A 26,117-nucleotide genomic window follows, 5' to 3' on the forward strand; every position below is an offset into this window, starting at 1 on the left:
CATTTTCCCTTGGTTTTGTGAAACATAAGCTAAAGTGGGAAAAAATAATTCTAACCTATAGATTCTATTTTTTCATGTATAATCAGAATTGGGCCCCACAGCCCATAGACCCATCTATGAAACCCTGCCACTTTAACTAAGGGAATAGAGATTGGTGTATAACAATAGCTACTACAGTCAGTACGGACAAGAGATTTAAAGAAAATATTACTTCTCCAAACTCTGGACGCACTGAAGTTTCTCCAAGAAATGAGTAGAAAAGATGAAAAGCATTAGGTTAAGATATTTTTCCCTGTTCTCATTCTGACGGGTTGCAAAGATGGTTTCACTAGAGGCATCAAGATGCATTTCATTCAGGAAGAAAGCAAGAAAGAATTAATTTAGCCTGAACAATTAAATGTTCGCTAAGTTGCCACTAACTGAAAATAAGGCTTTATATACAGGTTTTGATTTTTAGGTTGCCTTAACTATGAATGCTGTCAGTTTTCATATGAGCACAAGATACACCTTATGAAATTTTAGTGTTTGCATTCAAGTACCCATTTTATGCTCGTCAATCCAAAATTCAGGAATCTCTACCGGAAACTCTGGATTTGAAGTAATGGCACCCCAGGTCTGCAGGAACCTTCTGCAGTGCCTCCATGGAGGGAATAATATCACTTTTTCTCCCAGAGTCCTTAAGAGAGGCTAACATATAATAAATATCACAGCATATTTTCATACAACGATTAAGGAGGAGGGTGGCGGAAGGAAGAAATTCAAGTGCCAGGTAACCGAGGTTGCTAAAATCCCTGTTCTTAGCTCTCACTTACCATGATCAAGCATGAGCAAGATTTTTGCCTACTGAGAGTTACAACAGATTGCCAGCCTTTGGTCTGTAGTGTGTAAGGGTAAATAGAAGTGACAGATGCTGTACACTGCAGAGAAAGAAGGGGCAAAAAACACAATCTGTTTTTAATGTTATCTCAATACACTTCAGAGGTTCCCTATTTTCATGAACCTAAGATGTAGCTGCCTACACAGATAAGGCTGTGTTTATTTACAGTAGCTGTAGACACAGGAACAAGAAAACCGTAAAGGATTCCTATTACAGCCATAGACTGATTTTTCCATGAACCAAAGTGAATCTTGAAGAGCACAGTTATTCTTGTAATAAGGCAGTGAAAAAAGATAATCTAGGTGGTCTCTTGAAGCTTTCAAAGGAAAATGTTTATCCTTGTGCTTGCAGAAAACACAGAGACCTGAAGGTTTTTTTAAGCAGTAAATAAAACTGATTGCATATTTTCATTACCCTAAAGCTTTCATTAGGAGTAAGTAGTTACGGTTTTGATGGGGATTTTCACTTAAAATGATTGAGTTGCTATAAGTGAGACTGCACGGTACGCTCTACCTCAAGAGGTCTCCTAAGATAAGTGTCTGAGTCATACTGATGGGAAGAAGAAAGAGGGATTCTTAAAGCACAATAACGAGAAAGTTTATTAGTCATTCAGAGCTGCTGCACTGACAGTAAGTGAAATAATTTCAAGACTGGCAGGAGAAGCTTTTGCCGAAACCCTGCAGATACGATTTTCTCCTGTGGCTGAAGTCTAGCAGGGCGCTGTCAGCAAGAGGTGGCTCTGGTGCTCTGCGCCTGGATGCCAGCTTTGCTGGCCTTGAATACTGCGGTGTGAACACACCACATGCTGATCTGCCTTGCTACACTGCAGAGCTTGTCAAACATTGAATACACTGCTAGCAAAGCCGCTTGCTCTCCAGCCTGAGCAGAAGGACGGCTGTGGACATGAACTAGTGCAGGAGCCCCTTGGCTCCTTTTCCCAGACAGGGATGCGATCCCGAGCCGTCAGAATCATGATCACTCGCACATCTCTCTCACCGCACAACTTCTAAAGTGCTTTCTGCAATCTCCCACCTATTAAAACACAGGACTAAGGTCTCCAGCTGTGTCTGATTTACCATTGAATAATTCCTAGGAAAAAAAAAATTACTTGTAATTTCTGCTGCTATAAATAGCCATGCAGTGGCAAACCTCCATGGACTGCAGCAAAGCAATCCATGGACTCTACTACTACACAGGCACTACACTCGTGTACAGTCTGTCACTAAATACAGCAACAAAGCATTTGTGATTTACTTCAGATGTCCACAAAAAAGCCCAGCTACAGTCATTGCTGTGATTTAAGCAACTACTCGGATTTCCACTCTTCTGTTGTTCCAAATTATTTAAGTAAGGAGTATCACATTTGGCGCACAATCTTGCTTGACATTCAGATTTAGGCAAAAACATCATCTATGTTTTTGTCTCAAGACAGAAGAAAGTTAAGCCCAGGACTAAGCGTGAAAGATATTGTGCAAAAAACAAATGGGTTACGGACACTTTGCCATCCTGAATCTCAGAATGAGAGGTACATGCTTATGTGGAAATCATCATTTTGCGGGTGTTTTTTCTGCAGCTGAATGAGGGCACCGAGGGGAAGTGTGGTGCCCATTAAGGGGAGCTCATTCCTCGCCTGACGTTCCTGCTTGAGAAAAAGAGCAGTTCAAGGGAATTAAATGATCAGTTGCAGAGAGGGCTAATGTTAGGGAAAGTCAAAGAATCTCAAGGTAGAAACAAGGACTGAAATACGGGGGAGCTAGAGAAAGAGGAGCAACAGTATTGCTAAAATTGAACGTAATTCCCTAAGATAGATGGGGTTTGAGTCTCTGCAAGTGGGAATAGTTTTCTCCATCTCTTCTGTGTTTCCATGACAGAATGAACAGTGGGATCCCTGATCCTTATCGCTGTTAATTGGTATAGCTCCATGGAGAGAAGCGTAATTTTGACTATCTCTGTTACGCCATGAGACAGAGAAAATCCCCTTTTCCCCATTCCACAGAATCAGCCAGCTCCTCCCCGGAGGCAATCTCCTTCCTCAGCAGTTCAGTTCCTCTACTCATTCTTTTTATCTTGCATTTGCTAACTTTGCTTGAGACTGGTGCAAAGGAGATTATGAGGGGTAACTAACAGGCAGCAAAACAGGCATCGGAAGCAAGCTTTGTCAAAATGCACATTTTCAAAGTCAGTGTGGCTGCTTTACTTTAAAATACCTCTTAATTTTTTATACACATACCTGGAAGAAGCATTTATTCATTATAATTTTATTATTATAATGTAATTATTAAAGACTGTCTTTCTTTCTCGGGTAGAATTCTGAGTTTCAGAGGAATTCTGCTGGAATGAGATGTGCTACATTTGGCTTTTATTGTGCAATAATGAAGGCAACAAAACACAAAAAGCCTGTAATGAAACGTTACACAAAAAGGACACAGACCTTAAGGTGACACAAACAGGAAAAATATAATAAACCATGTGTCATGCTGCTGCAGCTGTTTCACCTCTTACCAATTTTCACAGTCTATAAAATCTTGGAAAGCACCAGATGTTTAGGGGAAGCTGTCCCACTCTCCCTAGCTTTGAAAGTAGATGCAAGATTTATTAGTGCTATATAAATGCGATTTCAGCCCTGACTTTTATATTTATAAACTTGGTGGAACACGTAGCACACCCTGTTGTCAGAGAGCCCATTTACTTTCCTCTGCTCCTCCTCACTTGTAGATCTTGGGTGTTGCTGGACTATTAGAGTAACTACAGAAAAACACCAGAACACGCAGTCCGAACGACAGCGTTTGCTTAGTCACTGACAAGCACATCTGAGAGTTTTCTCCTAATACCAACTTTTACCGAAATGACCTTGCAATACACAGATTATGAGCTAAGCAAAACTATCTTGTTGAGTATGAATATGCACTAACATTTGGGACTCCTGCCTAGGCAGAGACTGTTAGTGCACAAAATTATCTTCTTTTTTTTTTTTTTTTTCTTTTTTCCTAGTGCATGGTTCCTAGTATCAGAACAGGGATAAAAACTGCTCATGCATAATTTCCAATCTTTCATAGCTCAGTGGTGCTGTAAAGTGCTGCCGTTCGTTTTAATTCAGTGAGTAGAAGTTTTGTTGTGTTTAGTACTAAGGGAATTGCATGTGTTATTCGAAAGTCTCTGACAGCTGTCAGAGGCAGAGACAACTTGCCGCGTTTCAATCTTTCATAAAGGGAGGGCTAAGGACCCTCATCTTCAGCACAGATGTTGGAGGCCTCAAAAATGGGATAAAACAGAATACCTTTTGCAAATACAGGAAAATCTCTTATCTGTCCTTTGTTCCCTCCCCATCAAGTTGTACAGGGAAAGTTGTATAGGTAGAAGAAAGAGAAAATATGTCTTGATGTATTTGTACTTTATACTGCCTTGTCATCGCTGATCTGATGGGATAATTTCATAGCAGCCTGCTTTCCTTTAAGGAAGCACACAGTATATTACATAGCATTTAATAAATTAGCCCTGTGTTTAACATAATGTACAAGCTTTCATGCATTTTTTCTTTTCTGAGAGCAGGAACAATCAAAATGTGAAAGACGTCGATGAAGACAAGGGCTTTGCATCAAAGACTCTCAAAGTCTGAATCTGTAGGCATTTCCACACTTTCCAACACACACCTCACCCTGCCCGGCACTCTCACTGAATTTAAACCACCAGAAAAGGAAATCTTCTCTGAAGACCTGAAATCTTACCTTCCAGCTTTCGATTTGAACAGGTGCTTGCCTTAATAAAAACTCTGCTGTTTATTTTGGGTAAAATGTTTTGTTTTTGTTTTTTTTTTTCCTAGCCTACGTTATTTTCTTTGATCTGAATTAGTGGCAATTCAGCTCTTGTTTACTCTTTAATGACAAAGGGAGAGTATCTTATGCAATGTCTTTAACAGGTCGGCATTGTTTTCCCATCAGCTTTCTGACGATAAACTGGCCTCTTTCACACCAGCAATCTCACGGGTACCCCTCCATATAGCGCTGCTTCCGATGTCAGCTCCTTTAAGCAGTACAAGGGAGTGAGAAGGCATGTTTATTTGCATCATTTGTTTGTAATTTGCATCATTTGTTTGTTATTGTTGTTTGCATTTTTGGCTTATGCTATTTTTATTGCACACTCGATGCTGTTTTTCACTTTTCATCCTCTGATTCATTTTTCATCCTGTTTCCTTCTCCCTATTCATCTTGCACCACCTCTGTGCTGAGTAAAGTGAAAATCCATGAATGAGTCAGAGTCAAGTTTTCAAAGTCACATTGGTCAGTGAGGTTTGAAATGAAGCAAAATGAGATTGCTTGTATTTTGTATTTCCAAAAGTAGAAAATAACATTTCCTTGCTTTGGTTGCAACACAGAGAGCTTTATCCCATGTTTTCCAGCTGCTTTTATTTTCCTGAAATCCAGGCTAGGCTATGATGCTCATTAATGACTGGTGCAACTACCTGTTTCTGTTCTTTCTATATTATCATCAGCCTTATCTAATTCCTTATCCTATCAGGTGTATCATCAAAAGCAACTTGAAGCTCTTATTTCTTGTTAAATATTACTCTTCTGGGACTTTTTTTTTTTGCTACAGGATATCTGAACAGCTGTTTAAAGGATATTTCTTGCTTGATTTGGTTTTTTTTTTTTCTTAGTTTACTTGAGTGAAGAATTATGTGGATAAAATTTTAATAGCAGTTTTCCCGAAATACATATTCTATGCTCCATTCTAACAATTCGATTGCATGTTTGGGATTTTCTATTCAGCAGGATGAAAGGGAGACATTAACATATTTCAATCAAGCACAAGGAATTAATAATTTCTCATGTAAGTAAATTTTAAGTTTTTTGCCTATATACTACCGGAATTAAGAACAGCAGCTGTTATGATTTATGTTGACTGGATGTTATACAATATTACTATCTTCTCAGCTTGCAAGAGCCTAGTTTTCAGTTATAATACATACTATTTCTGCCATGTTAAGCTTGTTATCAAATCCTCAACCAAAGCTTTCTCAACATTTCACGTACCATGTAATAGTTCAGCTCAGAAGCCGTAATACCACACCATTCCTATTGAAATATGAAATACAGAAGGTGACTGGCTCAGTGTGGGAAGAGTTGATTTCTTACTGCAAGCCAGGAAGGTGAATTAGAAAGTGAGAGGCATCTGCAGTTGTTTCATTGCGAATATTGACCAACAGTGTCTTCTAACCTCACAAAACTCTGCAGATGTTTGCTATTACCAGCATTTCCTTCCACTAATATTTAAACTCTTCTTACCTATGAACAGATTCCACTCAGTATCCAAATCAGCCTGATTTGCTAGGCAGCCCTTCATTACATTGAGGCAATAGTTGTTGCAAGGTTTCACAGTGGGAAGTCCTCTGCAGTAAGGGCAGTACAACATCTTCATTAACGCCCGGATGCACCCTGGGGTGGGACTGACCTGCAGAGTTTAAGGGGGGGAAAGAAAAAGAAAAAGGAGGAAATCAATCTCCTGTTCCGAGAATTTCGGGATCACTGAGATTATGCCTCTCAAGCAATAAGCGCGGAAGGGGCAATTTGTGAAAAAAGCTCAACCCTTAATAACACCCTCCTATGAGACGAATCGATTCCTGCCAATTATCTTCATTTAGCACAGCCAGCAGCGATTTGCAGGAATGCAAAAATCAACACTCCCCTGCTGATGGCAGTGCTTGCCTCCCCAGCCCTCCCACACAAATTCTACTGGAACGTGAAGGAAAAACATCCAGGGAATCAGCTGGAGTGATCCTGACTGATCCTAACACGGAGCATCCTGAAGAGAACCCACGTTCTTCCTACTCAAGGCAGAACTGCCAGTCACACCGTCACTGGATCAGATTCTCCTCTTTATTAAAGCACAGTAAAGCCAGGATAATCTTGACGATAATTATTCAGAACTGCACCATGACAAAGGGATATCGTCTTGTTTTCAGACAAAAATACCCTTCTGTCTTCTCAGACAATTTTATAAAGAGATCAGACAGGGTTTAGTTTTTGTTTTTTTTTTTTTTTTGGTATGCTTTCAACATCTTGAGTGACAAAAAGCATTATAGACAACAGTCTAATGCATTTCAATTTACGTACCAGTATGGCACAACATAGCTCCACAAGGTGAACTTAAAGCAGCCACCAGAGTCAATGAAAAGACACCCAATGAGTTTAGGATTTCCAGTCAAAGTCATTAACACTGGGCATGGCTGACAGAAGGAATTGGTGTGTAGATATAAACTTTTAGTGACATATGTTACAGTTTGCACTAGCAGGGTATGGGTTTCCTGGGGAGGGAGCACTGTGGTTAGGGAAAGGTTTTTGCATGAGGCTTCTCCATTGTTTGTGATGATCCTTCACCTCGTCTTTTTAAGTCACCAAAATTCTGGGCATCTATTCAGCAATGTGCCTGCCACTTTCAATGGAGAGAACTAGGTCCTTTTTGGTTCATTTTCTTTATCCCACCTATTGAAGGGTAGGATAAGTCATGTTCTGGAGGACATCCGCTGAACCCTCCATATCTAAATTTAAACTGCACAAATTGGTCACATTTGATAACCATGTGGAGTTCCTTGGGTGAATATGATTTCCCTGACCCTCTCATTTCGTTATTTAATTGTTTCATCTCAGACTTTTAAAATAGTATGTACTATTGTAATGCACATTTTCAGGCCAATAACTCTGTCTTGGACTAAAAGTGCCTCTTAGATACTCCTTGCAATAGCATCTTGTCATGGTGCAGCGGAGCATAAGTTTCTCATGCAGGAGTGACAATCCAGAGCCATGACAAAAGGCTAGAGGTTCCTCAGTGATTTCAAAATTCCTGGGTAGAAGAGTGTAAAGCAATGGCACTCCTTTCACTCATTCTGTTGGTTTATGAATAAATGCAACATTTCTAATATGAATTTGAAGGGATTAAGCTGTTTTTCTATATTCATGGTGACTTGTGCAGAGAGCATGAATCTGACTTTGCACTATAACAGTACTTGCTAAACTGACTCATGTGGTTTGTATTGTCAGGATTGTCCTAAAATGGCACTTCTTTTTCTCTGGAATGTCTTTCTTCCTTTTTGATGCTAAATCACTGATACTTAGAGAACTATGTAGAACATACTCTTTACGTTGGACATTTTTACATGAAAATGGCTCTGCTCAGAGTTATAGCAGATGCTTCTGAGTATGCTCAGAGGTGATTTTTGCCTTGGTTTCCTAGGGAAATGCACTTGCACAGCGCTGATGGTCTGTGTGAAGGTATATTTATCCATCCTTTTCTAATAGCTTTTGAACCTGACAGCCAATTTCAACCAAATTTGACTGAAGGCTTCAGGCCTCAGTACTTCCAGATCCTACAAGTTTTTTGAAAACAGAGAGTTGGGAGAAGAAAAGGAGAGGGGCTCTATTACTGTCTTTATCAAGGAAAAAGCTGAAGCACGAGGTCAGTTCCTCACAGATATAAAAGAATTCACGTGGAGGAATGATGCTATGAATGATCCATGGGTTAAAAAAAACCCACTAGGTGGTACTTTCACCTTATTAAACAGCAGAAAATTCAAATAAAAGGTACAAACCCAAGGAACGCAGGACTTCGTTATTTCCATTGCTCAGAACTACTTTCTTGAGTCACTTTTTTACCTTTATAACTCCATACCTAGAACAGGCCCATTTTTACAAAAATATTAGCACCAAATGTGGGACATAAGCAATATTTGTGTACTTATGGTCAACAACAGAACCTTCAAAATTACTTTGAAATTGTTGCTTAAAGCTAGAGATATTTCTATCTGTGGGCACTTTTATCAGCAAATTTCCTTTCATGCCTATAATTATGCTTCTTCCCAGACCCATAAGTCTTCTCAATGCATAGTTGTCAGCACCTAGTTGACCCCTAAGTTCAGCTGGAATCCACATGTTCTCCCATCCTTGCCTTCCCAAGCCTGCTGTGGTACTCGTGCTGACAGCACCTATACCTACAGGATCTTGACCTTGCACAAAAGCTTCCTGGAACTTTCCTTCTTGAAAGCACAGCTAGAGGACAAACGACACTCACAGTCTTTATATTATATTTATATCAATATCAATCAAATATTATAAATATTTATGTGAGTCTTATTTTTTCAGAAGTTTAGTCTGAGAGGTAACTAGCTAACACGCATTTCTCTGCCAGAGGTCCAGACCATATCCTCGATCTGCTAGGACATGACCCTAAAGGCCAGTCTAGAATATTTACTTACACTGGCACAGTGAATATTGAATTCTTGTTGATTACAGAGCAGCTTTAGCCAGAGGACTCCCAGTGAAGTAGTCAGGACAAATTCTTACCACTTACTTGGTAGTAATAATTCTTACCACTCAAAAAGAATGAATGGGACCCAGGTGTCTCATGTCTTGTCTGAATATTTTAATACCCCCTGTACAAAATGGTGGCATCATCGACAGCGATTTACAAGAAAGGAAGGTGCCCTCCTTTTGTTAAGAGAGAAGCAACACAATTTTTAAGATAAGAGGCCAATCTGTGACTCTAAGCAGAAAGCAGATGGAGAAAGTTCCTACGGAAGCCACTGACGTATCTATATCAGCCTCTGAAAAAGACCAACACAAGCAGCTCCTGGCTGATCAAGCTGGATGTTGCAGATCTCTGTTTCAGAAGATGTTATGCTGGTGAAATAAAATACAAGCTCACTCTGAGGCCAAGTAGCAGGGTCTGGCTTACATCCACCCTGCTTACTGCTGTCACCTGCTGCTCCAAGCTGGATACATCCTATACTACTACCGACTACTTGGCATTACACCGCCTCTGGGTCCCACCTGGTGCCTGAGTGACTAAAATACATAATAATTATTTTGTGTGTTTAGTTTTCAGCTCAAAGTGTTTGAAATTACAGGAGGCAGTACTGCAGGCGATGGGAGTAAAAGGAAGCTAAATACAATAGCTGCATGTTCTGAAGTAAGGTTATGTTTAGGTAGGCTACACTTGGGTTAGCTTTGGGAAGAAGGGAGGGCTCCAAAACAAGACAGGGATCTTCACGCAGCTTTCTGGAGGCAGCCTCTGACCTCCAAACAGCACACAGGCACTGCATGGAGAGAGCCAGACGGAGAGGTCCAAAACTGATCTAGGAGGAGGGCTAACAATGAAGCGGTGACCTGAGCACATGACGAGTCCCGTTCTCAAGCTTGCTCCGTATTCCCCTGTCACTTAGCAGCACTGATGTACCTTTAGGTGACCAACCCTTCCCGATTGTGGCACAGTTACATTGAAGTAACTCAGGTGCTTTGGAAATCTGAAGGCTAGAAGTTAAATGCTGTGTGCCAGCAGTTAAGTGCCTTTGTGAATCTAGCCTCCAGTGAGCAGCCAAGTTTCAGTTCTCAGGTTCAGCTGTTTTTTCTGTACCTTTATTTTCAGAGAATGCAGTCAGGTCTTTTTCCTCTCTCAATACCAGCTGAAGTGTCTTTCGTGCAAAAAATAATCAAATTTTGCTCTAACATTCCGAAATCCTTTTAAAAAAACAAACATAAAAAATATTCAGCTTGGAGTGTAAGTATTTCAGAAAGCTATGAAAACGTGAAATATGGAGATTATCACAGGAAGTTGATTTTCAACCATCTATAATTGGCTTGCTACTTCTTGCTGCTGGCAAATTCTATGAAATGTATTTTCAAAGCCTACTTCTCATTCCCATCTTCAAAAAAAGGTATTCAGGGTCTCTCACACCTAATAATACTTTTCTGCAGACCAGTCAAAAAGGCACATATTCATTTCATTCAGAAATATTCAAAACCTGCATTTGCTGAGGAGGGCTGATCCTCAGCTCAGGGGTTTCAGCGGTTTTTCTGTAACTAGCATTTGTGGATGGATATGGCTTGTTTTTTTTTTCTTTTTTCTTTTTTAAATACGTTGCAATTGACTATGCTAATCGCTGCATAAAAAATTTGCATAGACTTCAAGGTTTAGAAATAACTAGTCCTTATGTAAATCATATATTATAAATCAATCGGATCACACTGAATGACATAACTGGTAAAACTCGTATAGAGAAGTCAGTAATTATATCATGCTGTCACCCTCACTGACTAGGACATCTTCATTTTTGTATAACCCTACGTGGAATGCAGCACATCAGAAGAGTGCCTTTCTGAGCTTTGATTGAGCCTAGTAGCTGCAGGACATGTTACATTACTGCATTTTGTAATGCTTTCTGACAGCTTCAGCTTTATCTAAGTGCATGTTTTTGCATACATGCAAAAAAAATGAAAAGGAAAATTCATAAGGGCTTCATTACTGAGCACTTGTTTTCCCCCTTCAGAAATTCTAGGAGGAATATTATTTCATCTAGAAGACAGATTTTGCAATGGTGGACTCGCAAATATAAATAATTGAGGAGAGAACTTCTTTGGGTAAAAGCCATGAAATTGTACTCTCTTGTAACACCGCATTTGCAAGACTGCTTTGTTATGTATTTGACCTGTTTTTATAATCAAAAGCCGTGGCTTTGTCAGGTAGACAAACATAAATCTTTTTTCCCCCTACAAAACATCAGACAAACTGATTAAACAACTGGTCACCTTTAGAAGGATCAAGCGCACCGACATACAGTTTTCCTACTTATATTTATAGGAGATATCTTACTGAAGTAACAGGTGTAAAGTAGGGGCATTCTTCCAAAAGAACATTGAATGTACCTGAACTCACAGCAAAAAGCCAGGTGGTCTCAACCTGTCATTTCTTGGCATATAATAAAATCTGTCAAATATGAGCAAAATGAATCAAAACTGAGTGTCATGCCAGGGACCACAACAGGGGACACAACTCCTTCCTACATTGCCTATGCACCCAAAGCGACTGATCCCATTTGGAACCACAGGGTCACTCCTGAGCCTGAAGACCTTGGGAGGAAACTGCTGGGAGGAATCAGTCAATTTCTAGAGAACTAGCCCAGGAAGCAGATACTCTTTTAAAATGCCTCTACACTAGAACAACCCATAGTCTGGGAAGGAGAAGAGGATTGCATTTTATTTCTCACCAGCTGTACAAATGTATTAACAACCAGGCTGCTGGATAAAAAGTGGAAAATTCTACTTCCTTCCCATTTGGTGTTCAAGAAGAGGTATCAAATGCTTTGCTTTATACAAGAGGGTGAGGTGTATTCCTGCAACCCCTGTAAATGGTCCACAGCTGGAGAGAGCTTTGAAATGAATCCCTGTCTTCAGCACTTGTGTGTTGGTTGTGGTGGTGCAGACACCCCTGGGCCACGTGTCAAGGTCAGGACCAGCCAACATTGTGTTCTTGTCTTGACTACAAGTGTAGTGGCTGGAATGATCTGGCACTTTCTTGGTTGCAATCAGGTACTTTCTTGTCCTAGTTACAAGTACAGTGAGTTAGGATGATTGCGCTCCCTAACCTGAAGCTCCTGTTACCCAGGAAACCCTGCTCTGAAAGATACCAGAATTACCTGACAAGAATTGTGGCTAAAATGGAAAAATATGGACCAAAGTCAATTGTCTCACAATCCAACAAAAAGTGATCCTAAGTGAGACCCTTTGAGCTCTCCGGGATCACAGCAGACTGTGACCCAGTATCTCTCCCTGAGAGATCTCACAAGGATATCAAAGGGTAGATTTTGAAGATTAGATTTCCCGAGGATTTCAAAGGGTAGATTTTGTGAAGATTTCAGAGATCATCTGCTGACAAATGCCGATGAAGGAAAAAGAGCGAGTAATTCACTGCTATTTGATTTTTCAAGGTTTCAAAGATCGTTTGGTAACAATAATTTACTACTTTTTGCAAAAGGAGAAAAATCTTAATTATATAGGTTAACCTGTATATTCGTTTGTGTGTGTTTGTGTGTGCGATTTGATTTAGGTAACTCTATCATAAGTCTCATGTGAACCTTGCTGTTTTCGATTCCTTAGCTAAATCGCTGTGTTGCTTATAGTAAATTTTATTAAATTACTCTGATAATTGTCTGATGAATAAGTATTGTTAAAAATCATGCAACCTAATCCTGTGTTAATAAAACTTAAATTGCTGCTACCTCACAGTCATGTGGGCTCTTAAATCTACGTTTGTGACATTGGTTAAATCACCCAGCTCCTGGCTTAGCAAGCTGATGTCATGTGTCCTGCGCAGGCAGGATGTGCTGTCTGAGAAAACTGGGGCACTGACATCCTTAAGTCACTTTTTGGATCTCTGTGTAGTCCACCTATAACTTAATGATGCAGCTAAGTTTCCCAAGCATAATTTTGTTTTTAGCCTAATTATCTCCAGAGTTTCAAATAGGACTAGGGCAATAACAATAAAATGCTTACGTATGTGACCAGGTCAGAGTTTGATCTTGAATACATTGGCATATCTCGACCAACTCCAAGAGAAATACAAACTCCACTAAGAGTAGCTGTCCTCCCAAATTCTTCCACCAAGAAATTAGTAAATCTGTGGAAAACTCCATAGTCCGATTCTAGCACTTCCTGTCCAAAAATCTCTGAAGTATAATTCTAGTATTTCTATCCAAAATTATATTTAAAATCAAATGGAATGTAAGGATTAGAAGTTCATGCTTGTGATTTCAGAAGAAAAGGAAGAAGAAAAACTTTGAATTAAGAATTGCTGATTATGGCATTCAACCTGCTAGAACGAAGGAAACTTTTCCTAATCACAAAAAAATAATTTCTGAACGCATGAAATAGGTGGAATGCCATTGTAACAGTGATATAATTGGGATCAGACTGAGATGTATCCTGAAGGACACTTCACAGGGTACAATGGATTGCCACCAACTTTTTGATCCCTTTTCCTAAGAGGTACAGGTCCTTTTTTCTTTCATCTTTAATTAACTGCAGTACAAAGACTAAACTTCAGTCCAATCACTCACTGCTTTTCGTGATATATCTTTGACACTACCTTCTCAATCTGTTACAATTACTCCCTATTGATTTTTGCTGTTGTTTGTTTTTAATATTGGGGAAAGTGGGGAAAGCAGGTAAAGCTTAGTTGGCAATGGTGTTTTTCTGCCTTTTGCTCTTTCTTTGCTTCAGACAAGATTTGCTCACTGTTGGATCCAAGTGATTAACTTTTCTCCTTCTCCAACGTTTGACTACTTTCATGAGCACTGTGTTACTGCTGATTTCATTTAATAATCTAGATACCAAGCAAGTTCTTTTCAGCAGATTTTGGCTGAAAATATGACTGCATGTATGTAATTAGAATTACATAGAAATAGTCATAAGATATATTTGAATGCTTTATTGAAGTACTTCTCATTGTCTCAGTCAGGCTCGTAGATGCTAAGCTTTCAGGTCATTGCCTTTATAGCACAATATGATATAAAAATGGAAATACTGCATCAGCCATACTCAACTGTGAATTTATATTGTAGAAGGTCAATTTGAGAATACTTGCTTATATCAACCAAAAATCTAGTCTAATACTAACCTCCTGAAGATAAAAATAGCTATCTTTTTTAACAATTCATAGCATCCCAGATGACTGAAAGGCAGAATACCTGGTTTGAGTCTACAGCTTTGTACTGGTGTCTTTGACTTGGTGCTTGAATTATACCAAAATAAAAGTACAACACAGCAGCCTGAAAAACAGCTACAAGATTCCCACAATTCTGGGATAGTCTATCTAGAGAATATGGTGAGATAGAACATGGTAAATTTAATTTTAATATTTTTTTATCCAATAAAATATTTTTCAAGAGAATATACAATTTATGGTTCAATATGCTCATTAAACTGTTATAAACAGTTTCAGGGCAATATAGCTGAACTTTAGAAAAGTTTTATAATGTAAAAAAAGGAATCGCACATTTACTACATGATACAAACTGTGCAGCATTAAGCACTTACCCCTCTGCAACTTAGAGGAACCACCTTATTGTCTTCTAAAAGAAGAGGAACATTTAGCTATTGTTCTTGTCTAACTGAGATGTCCTTTTCCATTATCTATGATATTGAAATGGTGATAATTATGGCAACTGTATTTCTTTCCAATGCTTATTAAAATTTGAGGCTTTTTCCATACTTACTTGGTCATCTCAGTTTGTCTACAGTTGTGTTTCGGTATGCATATGATTTTGGAAGGTGGACAAATATCATTCCTTCATTTTACAGATGAAAAAAATGAAACATCACAAGCAATCTTAAGGGTATTTAGATGGATAGAATCCTAAAAGTATCGCATCAGAATTTTTCAACACTGTTCATAAGTATTTGACTAAGTTATCATAACATGTCATCCTGAAACTAGCTATAGGAAAATATGGGCTGCAAGTCTCTAAGTGGGTTGTACATCAGGGGGTTGTACGTCAAATAATAAATCATTGTTGGAGAGATGAATTGTGGAATTTCACAATTTCCCCACAGAAATCAAGGGCAAAGAACCACAAGGACAAAATGTTCAGATGTTTACATGGGTGAGACTGATCCTCTATTTACAGATGAAAAGAATAACTTCTCCCATTTTTAGGAAACTAGGAGAATTACTTATCAGATTATCTGAATACAGAAAGTCCAAATTTAGAAAACCACTTGAAAAGCTGCAGTCACAAGGATATTTTTTATAAAGTTATTTTTTTAATCTCTTGAATCAATTCTGAGTGTTAAAGCAAGGTTTTTTACAATTTAAGTTTTTACAAAAAACATGTTTGAATGCTCAGATGTAAATATTAAAATGTTCTTCTTAAATCCCATTTTACCTATCAATCAGGGGAATAATCAATTTCAAACAAATTGGTTGGAAAAATGCTGTTTGATTACAAATATGATTAAAAAGAGAAATTCTTAGACTGAAAATAGTGCAAGCTGAAAAAATACTCCAGGATATGGGGGTTTATATCCCATGAGATATTATTATTGAGCTAAAAAATCTGGCCCGCAAATTTTCTGGAAAACATATTTATTTTTCTCATCTGTCATTAGAGTAAGCCCACATCAAACAGAATTTGAGGTATGGATTCCATCAGCTATTTTCCCAGCATATCAAAGGCAAAGCTAAGGTGAAAAACCTTTGAAATAATTTCTTCATTTCACTCCCAGGAGTTGAGAAAATTTCTGCTACACAGAAATAAGTAAGGAATCTCACAGCTTTTCAAACCCCACCATCTCATGTGGAACATAAACCTTAAGACACTCTCTCAATAAAAAGCAGTTCCTCTGCTTTCTTCCCAGAGAAAAAAAAACAGTGCATCTCACTTAAAGGGAAGCATGCTCATTTCTTCCAGCCTTGTGTAGAAACGTCTGTGGCCTCCACATAAGAGGGCTTTGGTTTAAGAGGAAAGCATGTGCTAAATTTTCCTGGGCTGAAAATAGAACAGGCCATGACTGGAAGCAACAGAGACAAAACCCCCCTAAAACTAGTTACTTCAAATAATTTGGGGAGCAAAAAGAAAATCCATAAAGTCCAGCATCTTAGAAGAGTTCCTTAGTATGATGTGCTGGACTAGACACCGATACCAAAATCTGACCTATGCTCCTTTACAAAACAGATTCATTTCAACCTAAAAACGGGCATCTAAAAGAGAGATGCTTATTGCTCTCTCTTGTGGTGCTCTACTGACTGATCCATGTGCAAATACCTTCTTGTGTACGTTTAAAGTTAAGCAAGATGAATCCATTGTTTTTTCCAATCAGAAAAGCAGGAAGATGTTACTGAGCCATGATGTTCAGTTGCCTTGCGAAACAGTCAGAAAAAGTGCCAAGTTGAAAGAGGCATTAAGAAAGAATGGTGAGGAAAAAATGTTAGATTAGGCTCTGCATAATCAAGCAAAAGTGTCTTTGCACTCAGTAAGAGGAAAAAAAAAATGTTGCAGAGAAGTAGGTTAAGTATTGCCCAGATATAAATCAGAAATAGAAGGGGAGGTCCTTGATAATCTGGAAATCAAACCCCCAGATAAGCAGGAGGGAAAACTCTGAGAAAGGGTTGAGATAAAAACAGAGAAGAGCTGCCACAGCAGGAGATTGCGATCAAATCGAGCAGTTAGGCATGTTGTGCAGCAGTGCCTGGATAAGAAAATGATGTGAAGAACGGTCAAAGTCAGTCCTACTTACATACCCAAGAAGCTTGAAATGCAGGCTACATACCTGAGAGCAGTCTTGCTGACTGCCTATCTGTGATTCACAGTGCAAAACAGAAAAGCACCTGAGAAGAGATTCAGTTCTCTCAAACAGAGAGAGAAAGCAGCAAAACTGTTGTGATCGCTCCCAAGTGCTCACGAGTACTCACAAGTAAGCCTTGTTTGGTGCCCACTGACCTGTGAATTGTTTTACTGACTTAAAAAGGGCATGAAGCTCAGAGTGGCGCAGAGGGCTGTGGGATGTCTTAGCCGTGCAGTGTCAGCAAGAACACGCTAACCCTGATGAGAAAGAAATAAATGCATGCATAATATTGGCAGTCTTGGTCAATGATAAGTTACACAATAATTTGAGGTGACAAGTGACAACAGATTGATCCAACATGTTCCCGCTGCTTGCTGCTCTGAGAAACATGGATGGGGTCATGATGTAAAAGACACTTTAAAGTGCATAGTAAGGTGATCACTATCTGAATTTGTTGACAATGGCAATCTCCTAGACACAGCAAGTGAGGATATGGAGGTTCCTTACTGGTGCCTTCCTGCGTGACAGATGAATTGTCTGGGCTGCATATTGGCAGCAACTAAAAGGTAGGGACCGGGTGGACTAGGACTTAAAGGAGAGTATTCTACTAGAGAGAAATAAAATTGTAGGGATAGCAAAGCAGGCAACTCCAAGGTTGATAACTTTGTTTACTTGATAAGCTTCATTTTATTCCTACATTGAACATTTTTCAAATGGCTTGGAAGGGTAAACTGCCCTGGGCTATTTGGAAAAAAACCCAAAGGAATCTCCATAAAAACAAAACATGATTTTTCAAGTTCCCATATTCTTGGTCCTTCTCCAAGAAATCCAAAAGGCCGGATAACAGAGCATGTTGGTTTTTGAAAAGGGTTTTGAAAATCTGATTATTAGAAATATGCTGTCACAATTTGTCAGAGACAAAATGGGTACAAAAATACAGTCATCACTTCAGCAAGGAACACAAAGCCTGCTTTAAAGACTGAGTATTTGCTGAAGACCCTCCAGCCCAGTAGAAAGCAAGATGTTGGTTATCTGGGACACAACAGAATATAATGTTTTGCTTACGCTCCTGTTTCATATCATGATGTGAATGAAGCACAAGATGGAGTACAATAGACAGGACGGTAAAACAATCACTGTGTGGATCATCTGCAAATACAGAGATCAAAAGGCAACATCTTAAAACTATTTTCCTGACTTCTAAAATGAAGAAGAGTGTCAGATCTTTAAGGTATCCCAGCAAGGGTCTAGTCAGATACATTGCTGGGTTCTAATAATCAACCACAGGCTCCTCAATACAATACACAATGCTTGGTAATATATTCAGGGTAGCACGGAAGCAGAGGGATGCTTTATAAATAGCTCACCATCTATTTATAGGATCCATAAATGCCCACTGCATTATGTGGGCCCAAATCATGTGAGATTACCTTATAGCTCCATGTTAACGTTTCCTCTTTTATGGTCTTTCAGATGCTCTTGTTAGATTTTCACAAGGCTACTTATAAATATAAATACCATATATAAAATATTTAACAGATGCTCAAGTGCACCTTGGGATGATGACTATGGTCTGGAATGACCTGTTTATGGGATGTGTGCCTGCATTTCTGCTGAGTATTGCACTTACAGTTTTTGGAACTGAATAGCAGAAAGTAAACTTGCATCTTCATCCCATCATTTAAGCATTATTGTATTTTATCTTAAATCACTTCCTGATAACTCCTTCTCTATAGACACAAAACGTAACAACAGAAGGGTCCTCACTACTGTCTGCATGTCCGACTTCCAAGTCACTATAAGAGAAACACAAGAAGGTGATTAAATTGAGAATAGTTAGGGGAACTAATGTCTCTACCGCAAGAACACAGATTCTTCTGTGTTTTGTCTCCCAGTTCTGTGCTAAAGAAAAACATTGTCCAAAGTACTAGCACTGCATGAGTATATGATATAAAGTCAAGTGTATCATTTCCCTGAGAATGTTTTGCTGGATCATATTAAAACAAACTAGTCCTGAGCTTTCGTCCTCCTTCACACTTATATCCGCATAAACATATAAAACCTAAAATCGTATACAAATACACTAAAATTAGATGCATTGTCTTATTCCCTGATAGTTAACAGAGGAGTAAACTGCAGCAGCAAAATGCCTCTAATATACCTAGTGTTAAAAAATTATAGTTTAGGTGCTGTAATTTTCAGAAAATATTCTGATGGAAAGTAAGGATGTTGAGGCATTGGTTTGAAATGAGCAAGTACCCAATGAAACAAAATTTGTTGAGTTTAAATTGATTAGTGTTCACACTTGCAGGAAGCAGATCAAAACCTACACTATAAAAATATGTCTGATAGTCAGATTTGCTTTTTGCTTTTATGTAGAGATAGACTAAATGGGATATTTAGTATTAAATCTTCGTTTAAACTACTGTGAATTTTAGGTTGACGTACAAAAGACAAGCAGAGTCTACACGCATATGAAAACATTCCTTTTAATATTTTCTTCTTCATAAATTCTCAGAAGGGAAGCTATTGTTTAATTTTTTTTTTTCTTTATCCAAAACTGAGCAAGAAAATGCATTCTGTATTGGATTGACTAGGACCTAAACAGCAACAGTTCTATAAATGTGAAAATTAAAAAGATATTAAACTGGGAAAAAAATACAGCCTAAGATTATTTTCTTTTCATCACACAATTTGCCATAGTAATTTAAAACCCAGCAATTTCAATTATCACTACAAACTACTGTAATTGTCTTGATTTACAGTTCTCACTTTCTCCAAGTGCAGGAATGACTCATTTATGTGTTAAGGTTTAGATCTGTCAACAGGCCTTGAAAGCACTGATCCTATATCATCCTCAGTGGGATGGAAGTGCTTTGCAGTGCGGACTGAAGCCCCTGTCCCAGATGCACACTTCCCAGCCGCTGGCTAAGATCAAGTGCATCATCTTTTCTTATCACTTTAATATCTGATACATCCTCAGATTGAAGATTTTATATTAAATGGATTTGGAGGGCACGGGAAGGAGCAACCGCTTCCTCCATCCACCCCATGCATCAACTTGAAACTGCAGTGCTTCCAGGTACCGTGGCCTCATCGTGACTGCGTGTCAAGCTGGGGAGGGCTCCCCCATCATGCCAGGTTCTCCTGTAACAAAGTGAAAGATGTTCTATATCTTGGTAAATAAGACGTCCTTGCTAGATGGCTAGATGGCACAACCCCCATTCATGTTGAATCTGAAAGGACCACACAGATTGGACTGAATGACAATTTGACCCGTGTGTCCCAGTGGTAAATGACTAAAATTACTGCCAGCTAAGTTGGAAAATCCAGTAAAAGTAAAATACAGCACTGTGTAATGTCTACCTGGTAGTAAATTTGTATTTAAGTTATTTCATTGCCATTTGTCTTTATCTGATTAAGCCACCTGATTTATAAAACATGCTGCAATACAATTTATATACAGCAATATAATCCACCTAGTGGTCTGGTTTCCAGAACCACAAGGATAAACATGCTCAAACCGTAAAGGCACTCTGCATGCCAGATATCCATTTATAATACCTACTGAAAGATGTCTCATCATTACCATCTCCGGTATGGATGAACTGTCAGCTCCACTACCACAACCTCTTTCCAAACCCTTTAAAAGTAAGGAAAGTCTCAGTCATGTCGAAAACACAAAGGTATTTCACACATAGGGAGAGATTTCCTCATCAATGCAGTAATATCATTCACCTTCAATGAAGAAGAAACAGGTAAATCACTGTGAAATTAGCACTACTGTAAACATTTGACAGAGAGGCCAAATTTTCCAGTGTCCTTGATAGTGTCCTTTATATGTAAAGGTGGATATTGGAACAGATTCTGAATGTGACAACTTTGGTCCAGGTACCACAAACCATCGCAAAAAAGTACAATTTCACTGTGCCTGTCCATTCAGCAAAGAGTACATAATTTCCAACAGTACTTCTAGAAATAAATGTCTTAAGTAAAATATTAGTTCTTAAAGATCTATGTCTTATAAGGCTGCTGAAACTGTTCGGATGAAAAATTAGAGGGTAGAAGATACCTGGTTTTCTTTCTTAAACAGCAGAGGAGTGAACGGAATAGATGCTGCACTGACAACTACCAAGGTTCAAGTTTTTAATTACATGGGCAAATGTAGTGAGGTTCAAAGCTGTGCAAGGTCTCCTGGACATCCCATCCACTGCCTGGATTTAAAGGATTTCTTCCAGAGCAAGAGAAAGAGTAAATTTGCTTATGCTTACTTGACTTTCAGAATCTCTACACAAGATACTTTAACAGCCAATTAAAGCCAACAATAGCTGGATTCTGCAGCATGAGTGTCTCTGGCCCAAGAAGCAAACTGGGATTACCTGCTGATTCACCATATCAGTAAAATGCCATTTGATGGGTGGCCTCAAAATTAATTACTGAGGTCAGTTTCAACAGGGTACGTGCAGTTTGCTCCTCTCTCATCAAAAGGCAGTTTTCCAATTCACAGAGAAAAATCATCATACAAAAGTAGTCATTTTTCACTGTCATTGCTTATTTTACATCTAATTTCGACACCACCACTCTGCATCTCAATCCACAGTCCCACAAACCTATACCACGGATAGCCCACAGACAAATAATCACATTAAATAAACTGAGATTTGTCAAAAGTTTTGTTTGATGGACATCGTTCTACTATCTCAATGGACCTTAAATAAGTGAAATTAAAAAAGAAACAGGCTAAAGAAAAAGAAACATGAACTTCATTAGTTTTTAGATCTTATAAAACAATACTTAAAACGAGAAGCATGGGGAAGGAATGGTTGCTATTAGTTGAAAGGCTAAACATTCTTTCTGACTTAGTCTAGCAAGCGTAAAATTTATTTCTAGTCACAGAATCAGAGAATCAGTTAGGTTGGAAAAGACCCTTGACATCTATGTAAAAATACACTATACAAGACAAAAAAAGAGGCTGTGGAGATGAAGCTCTTATAAATACGGTGGGTTACAGAGGATCAAATTGAACTCTGAAGACTGGTTTTACTTGTTACTCCAATCAAAAAAAAAAGTTAAATTTACTCCCTCTATTTAATTAACTGGAATCTAAATCTCTCATCAACTTTTGATGAAACTTGAGTTCCACTGAGCTGTGATTTTTCCCTCAATAAAATTATTATTTATTTAAGATTCTTGTCCTGAGCAAGACTGTTTGCACTGTGCTATGTATTATACAAGCACAGAATTAGATGCTTTCATGTTCAAAAAGACAAACATAATCCTGCATTTAAAATGTGAATTCTGCCCATTTTTACATATAATTTTTCAGGCAATAGCATTGTCTGAAATGTACTGAAATATACATATAATGATAACCAGTCACATTTTCTTAATTGTTGAGTCTTCAAATCTGTGTAATTCGACAACATGTGGGGCTTGGTCCACAAGACAAATTAAACCTGAATTAATGGTAACTTCTTATTAGTCACAAATTTAACAATAGATCTGATTCAGAATCAAGAGAATCAAGGATATAATAGGGAAACAATGTAATTTTGGTTGTTCAGTGAATGTTGGTATAGTTGTATAGATGCTTGAGCTTTCCTAACAGACTTCTGTAGCAATGCCCTTGGTGTTGTATCCTAAGTCCCAATAAAGCACTTATTAACTTCTTGTTGGTCCCAATTAAGTTACTTGCTTTAGTATAAGTAGTAACTTTAGAGTCTACTTCTAGAGATAGTGAAAAAAAGTTTTTTAAACCACTGAAGAAGAGCAGGAAAACCATTCCAACTTTGATTTGTTTGAATGAAATTTGGAGAAATTTTGATCTGAATATCTTCAGAGGTTTCAAGACATGTTTCCTGTACTCAGAATTATTTGAGAACGCAGACTATCCTGAATGGAAGAATGAAAACATTTGCCTGCTTGCTTTTTGTGGGAAAAATGACAGCATGTGAAGTATAATAAATAAAAAATTTCTGGAGTGCTGATTGCCATTCCCTACTCACTTATTAACACAAAAGAAAAGTGAAAGACGGAGCTGCAGACATCAAAATCGAGTGCAGTCTATTCTGGGAACCGTTTATAGCGTAAGTAAAAGTGTAATTAAATAATGACTTCATTTCAGCAGGATCCCATGATAAGAATCAATAGTCAGGCCACTGATCTTGCATTAATTTGCCCTTACATCGTCACTAAATCTTGTCACAGCCACACTTTCAAGACACCCTGAATTAACCTTGACTATAACCTTGGCTTTAAAATAGAAACTTTTTTTTTTCTTCCCCACTCCAAAGGCTTCAATGGCTGCTTTCTGGGATTAATCATATTCAGCAGAATTCCCATATACAAGACATGATCTTCAGTTCTAAAATGTGTAACAGGTGTAACAATCCTTGCCCAAAAATGTCTTCCACAACATAACGAAAACTGTTACATGTTTAACTTATCTGAGCCTTTGCTGAAAACCAGTTCTCTTTTACTTTAAGCCTTGCATAATCCTTGGAAGTAAAGACTGCATTTTGATCTTAGTCATAAAGCCAAAAATGTGTTAGAAACAACAACATACAAAGAAAACAAACAGAACATGACTAAAGTGCTGCAATACTATTTATAAGTTTTTGGGCCTACTGTTGATGTCTATCTTTTTTTTTTTTTTTTTTTTTTTCATGTGCAAAGAACCTTCTGATCTTCTGCAAGCTGATGATCAGCACCCGCAATATATTTTCATTTTGCCTGGGTTGTATTTGCTGGCATATACTTTGTGCTCCTGCAAATACAAAAGTCTCCCTGCTCCTCACGCCTCTTTACAGATTTACTAAAAAATGAATTGCTTCAGAATTTTTTTTGGATACTATTTTACTGCTTTCAAACCATGTGAATGCAAACTTAAAGCAGCTCCCCATCCAGACTGATAGACCTGGATTTATGGAGAGATGGTATTTTCACTTCAGGGTTTGTTAAGAAATGAGAAGCCACAATGAATCTTTACTGTTCTGGAAATACAAAACGTGCTCTTTCAATCCTGTCTAAAGATTTCATATTATGTAATTTCTTCTCTGGTGATACTTCGTTAAGTTGCACAGAAAACTCATTATCCTCCTTCTCCAAAAAAGTCAATACAATAACGGAATCTTTTTTAGTAAAGGGACCTGTTTCAGATTCTTTTCCTTCCTGGAGACTTAGAAGCACTCTGGCCTTCGGAGTGCAATGTGCCCACACCTTCTGCTCGGTCTGAGGTCCATGGAGGGCCCTGACCTACATATTATAGCCTATCGCCAGCCTGTACCTATGTGTTATGAAACATGGAAGCGCAAAACATGTTGATGTAATTTTTCACATCATAATACCGATAGCAAGGAACTCAGTTATGAGGAGCAAAAGGAAGTTTAGTATCTCGTATGTTTAGGCTTCCTTCTTGAGCTTTTTTTCATGGCAGTTTTATCTTGTAATATATTGTCCTACTGTTTCAGGCAGTATAAACACCAGTATAAATAAATGAAGGAACAGCACTTATTAAGACACTCAAGAACTTGGTGATACTCAGGTATTCCTAGCCATGACCGCTCCAGGGTGCACCGTTGTGTTGACACCCAACACCCACAGTATCTCACACAAGCCAATGTCATACTAACCATAACACGCCAGTCTGTTTTATTTTGCGCAGTTTCCCAATACTTATTCATTTCATTTTCTAAATTTAAACCTGCAAAACTAAGCAAGTAGGCACTCAGCTGGCCAGGTTCCACTGAATACTCCAACTGACACAGAGTCCTAAGGGCATATGAACAAGTTTTTGAAAGGCTATGTTTCATCCAGCATAATTTACATTTTTAATACAATCTTCTAATTAGTAGTACTACATTCCTTGTTAACCATTTCTTTTGCTTTCCTGTATTCAAGGACACTCAGATACAAGAGGAGGCGACAGCTTAATAAGAAACTGGTACAAAATACACAACCTCCCTCTTCTGAATGTGTTTTTAGACAAGTCACTGCCATACAGATCTGCTTTTATTTCTGTCTTAATCTTCATGCATATGGATTAATGCCTGGTTTTGTCTGACCAAAGAAAAGATTTATCCTTGTTACTTAACTGGACAATGCTTCTATAAAATTCAGTTTTAGAGTTTTAATAAAAGCATGATAGTGAGTAGTAAAGCTTAATCTACTCTACAGTATTATTTAACATCCATATAAAAAAAACTGAGAGAGCTGTTGGGAGAGTTTGAGCTGACAAGGAAGCATTACATGTGCTTTGTCCATTTTCTTATTGCCAAGCATCCAAACATAAAAGGACCATTTTCCAGCACTCTCGGTACTTAGCTGACATTAGCTTCTTGTATTAGCCCAGAGAGGGCAACTAAACAAAGCAAACCCAAGTAACATTGACATGATGTTGATAAGCTACTGCTTGCCATTTCGTCTTCACAGCAGTCAGGGTATCCAGTAGCACCAAGGAGAATCAAGCAAGAACAAAATAGATTTATTGCCACTGGTGAGTGACCACAAGGGTGTTCCAAAAGGTGCATCATACCCCATTTTCTTTTTGGTTTTGATGTTATTATATTGTAGAGAAGATACAACCTGGGGTTCTACTTGCACACAGGAGGAGCTAAGAGTTAAAGAAAAAAAATATTCCATGTTCCATACTGGAAAACTAACTACATTTTTTTTCCTGGAAGCTAATGAGACAAAGCTAATATCTGCTTGTCCTTCATCCCATAATATACTTATTACCAAACCAGTATTCAAATTACAGTCACATCTTATTAGACAACAGATGGTCTTATCTAAATTGGTTGGTTAATTCAGGTTCACGATTTCTTATTAATAAAGTCACAACAATGAATCAAGCCTTCTTAGACCTCTTCACGAAGCCAGCCATGTCTTGCAGTTAATGACTGCTATTCAGCAAGAAGCAAGAAATTTATGGAAAAGACCATTTGTATAATATGTGTTACTGCAGACCATTATAAATCTTCGTTATTGTCTCCTGTAAGTGCATTTCTCCTATCACTGATAGGTGCCAGAGTCTCTTTTCCCACCGTTATGTACACACTAACTCCATAAAAAGTAAATGAAGATAATCATAATAGAAAAATCCATGAGATTTACATGACATTCAACTTTAATTT

At 38.3% G+C, this 26,117-nt stretch overlaps 1 protein-coding gene and 1 non-coding gene across 3 annotated transcripts in view; one reads left to right on the forward strand and one right to left on the reverse strand.

Annotated features, from left to right (window-relative positions):
- GPC6 (glypican 6) overlaps nucleotides 1-26,117 on the reverse strand; it is a 779,374-nt gene that overhangs the window by 200,667 nt on the left and 552,590 nt on the right. For both annotated transcript variants that reach the window (XM_074563067.1, XM_074563077.1), the window contains exon 4: nucleotides 6,160-6,325. In XM_074563067.1, the coding sequence (XP_074419168.1) occupies nucleotides 6,160-6,325 (166 nt within the window). The remainder of the gene's footprint in view (nucleotides 1-6,159; nucleotides 6,326-26,117) is intronic.
- LOC141738151 (U2 spliceosomal RNA) lies at nucleotides 19,893-20,081 on the forward strand. The gene has a single exon (XR_012585328.1). It is a non-coding gene; the product is annotated as a U2 spliceosomal RNA (small nuclear RNA).

The sequence above is a fragment of the Larus michahellis genome, chromosome 1 (genome assembly GCF_964199755.1).
Source record: "Larus michahellis chromosome 1, bLarMic1.1, whole genome shotgun sequence".
In the NCBI taxonomy this organism is placed as follows: domain Eukaryota; kingdom Metazoa; phylum Chordata; class Aves; order Charadriiformes; family Laridae; genus Larus; species Larus michahellis.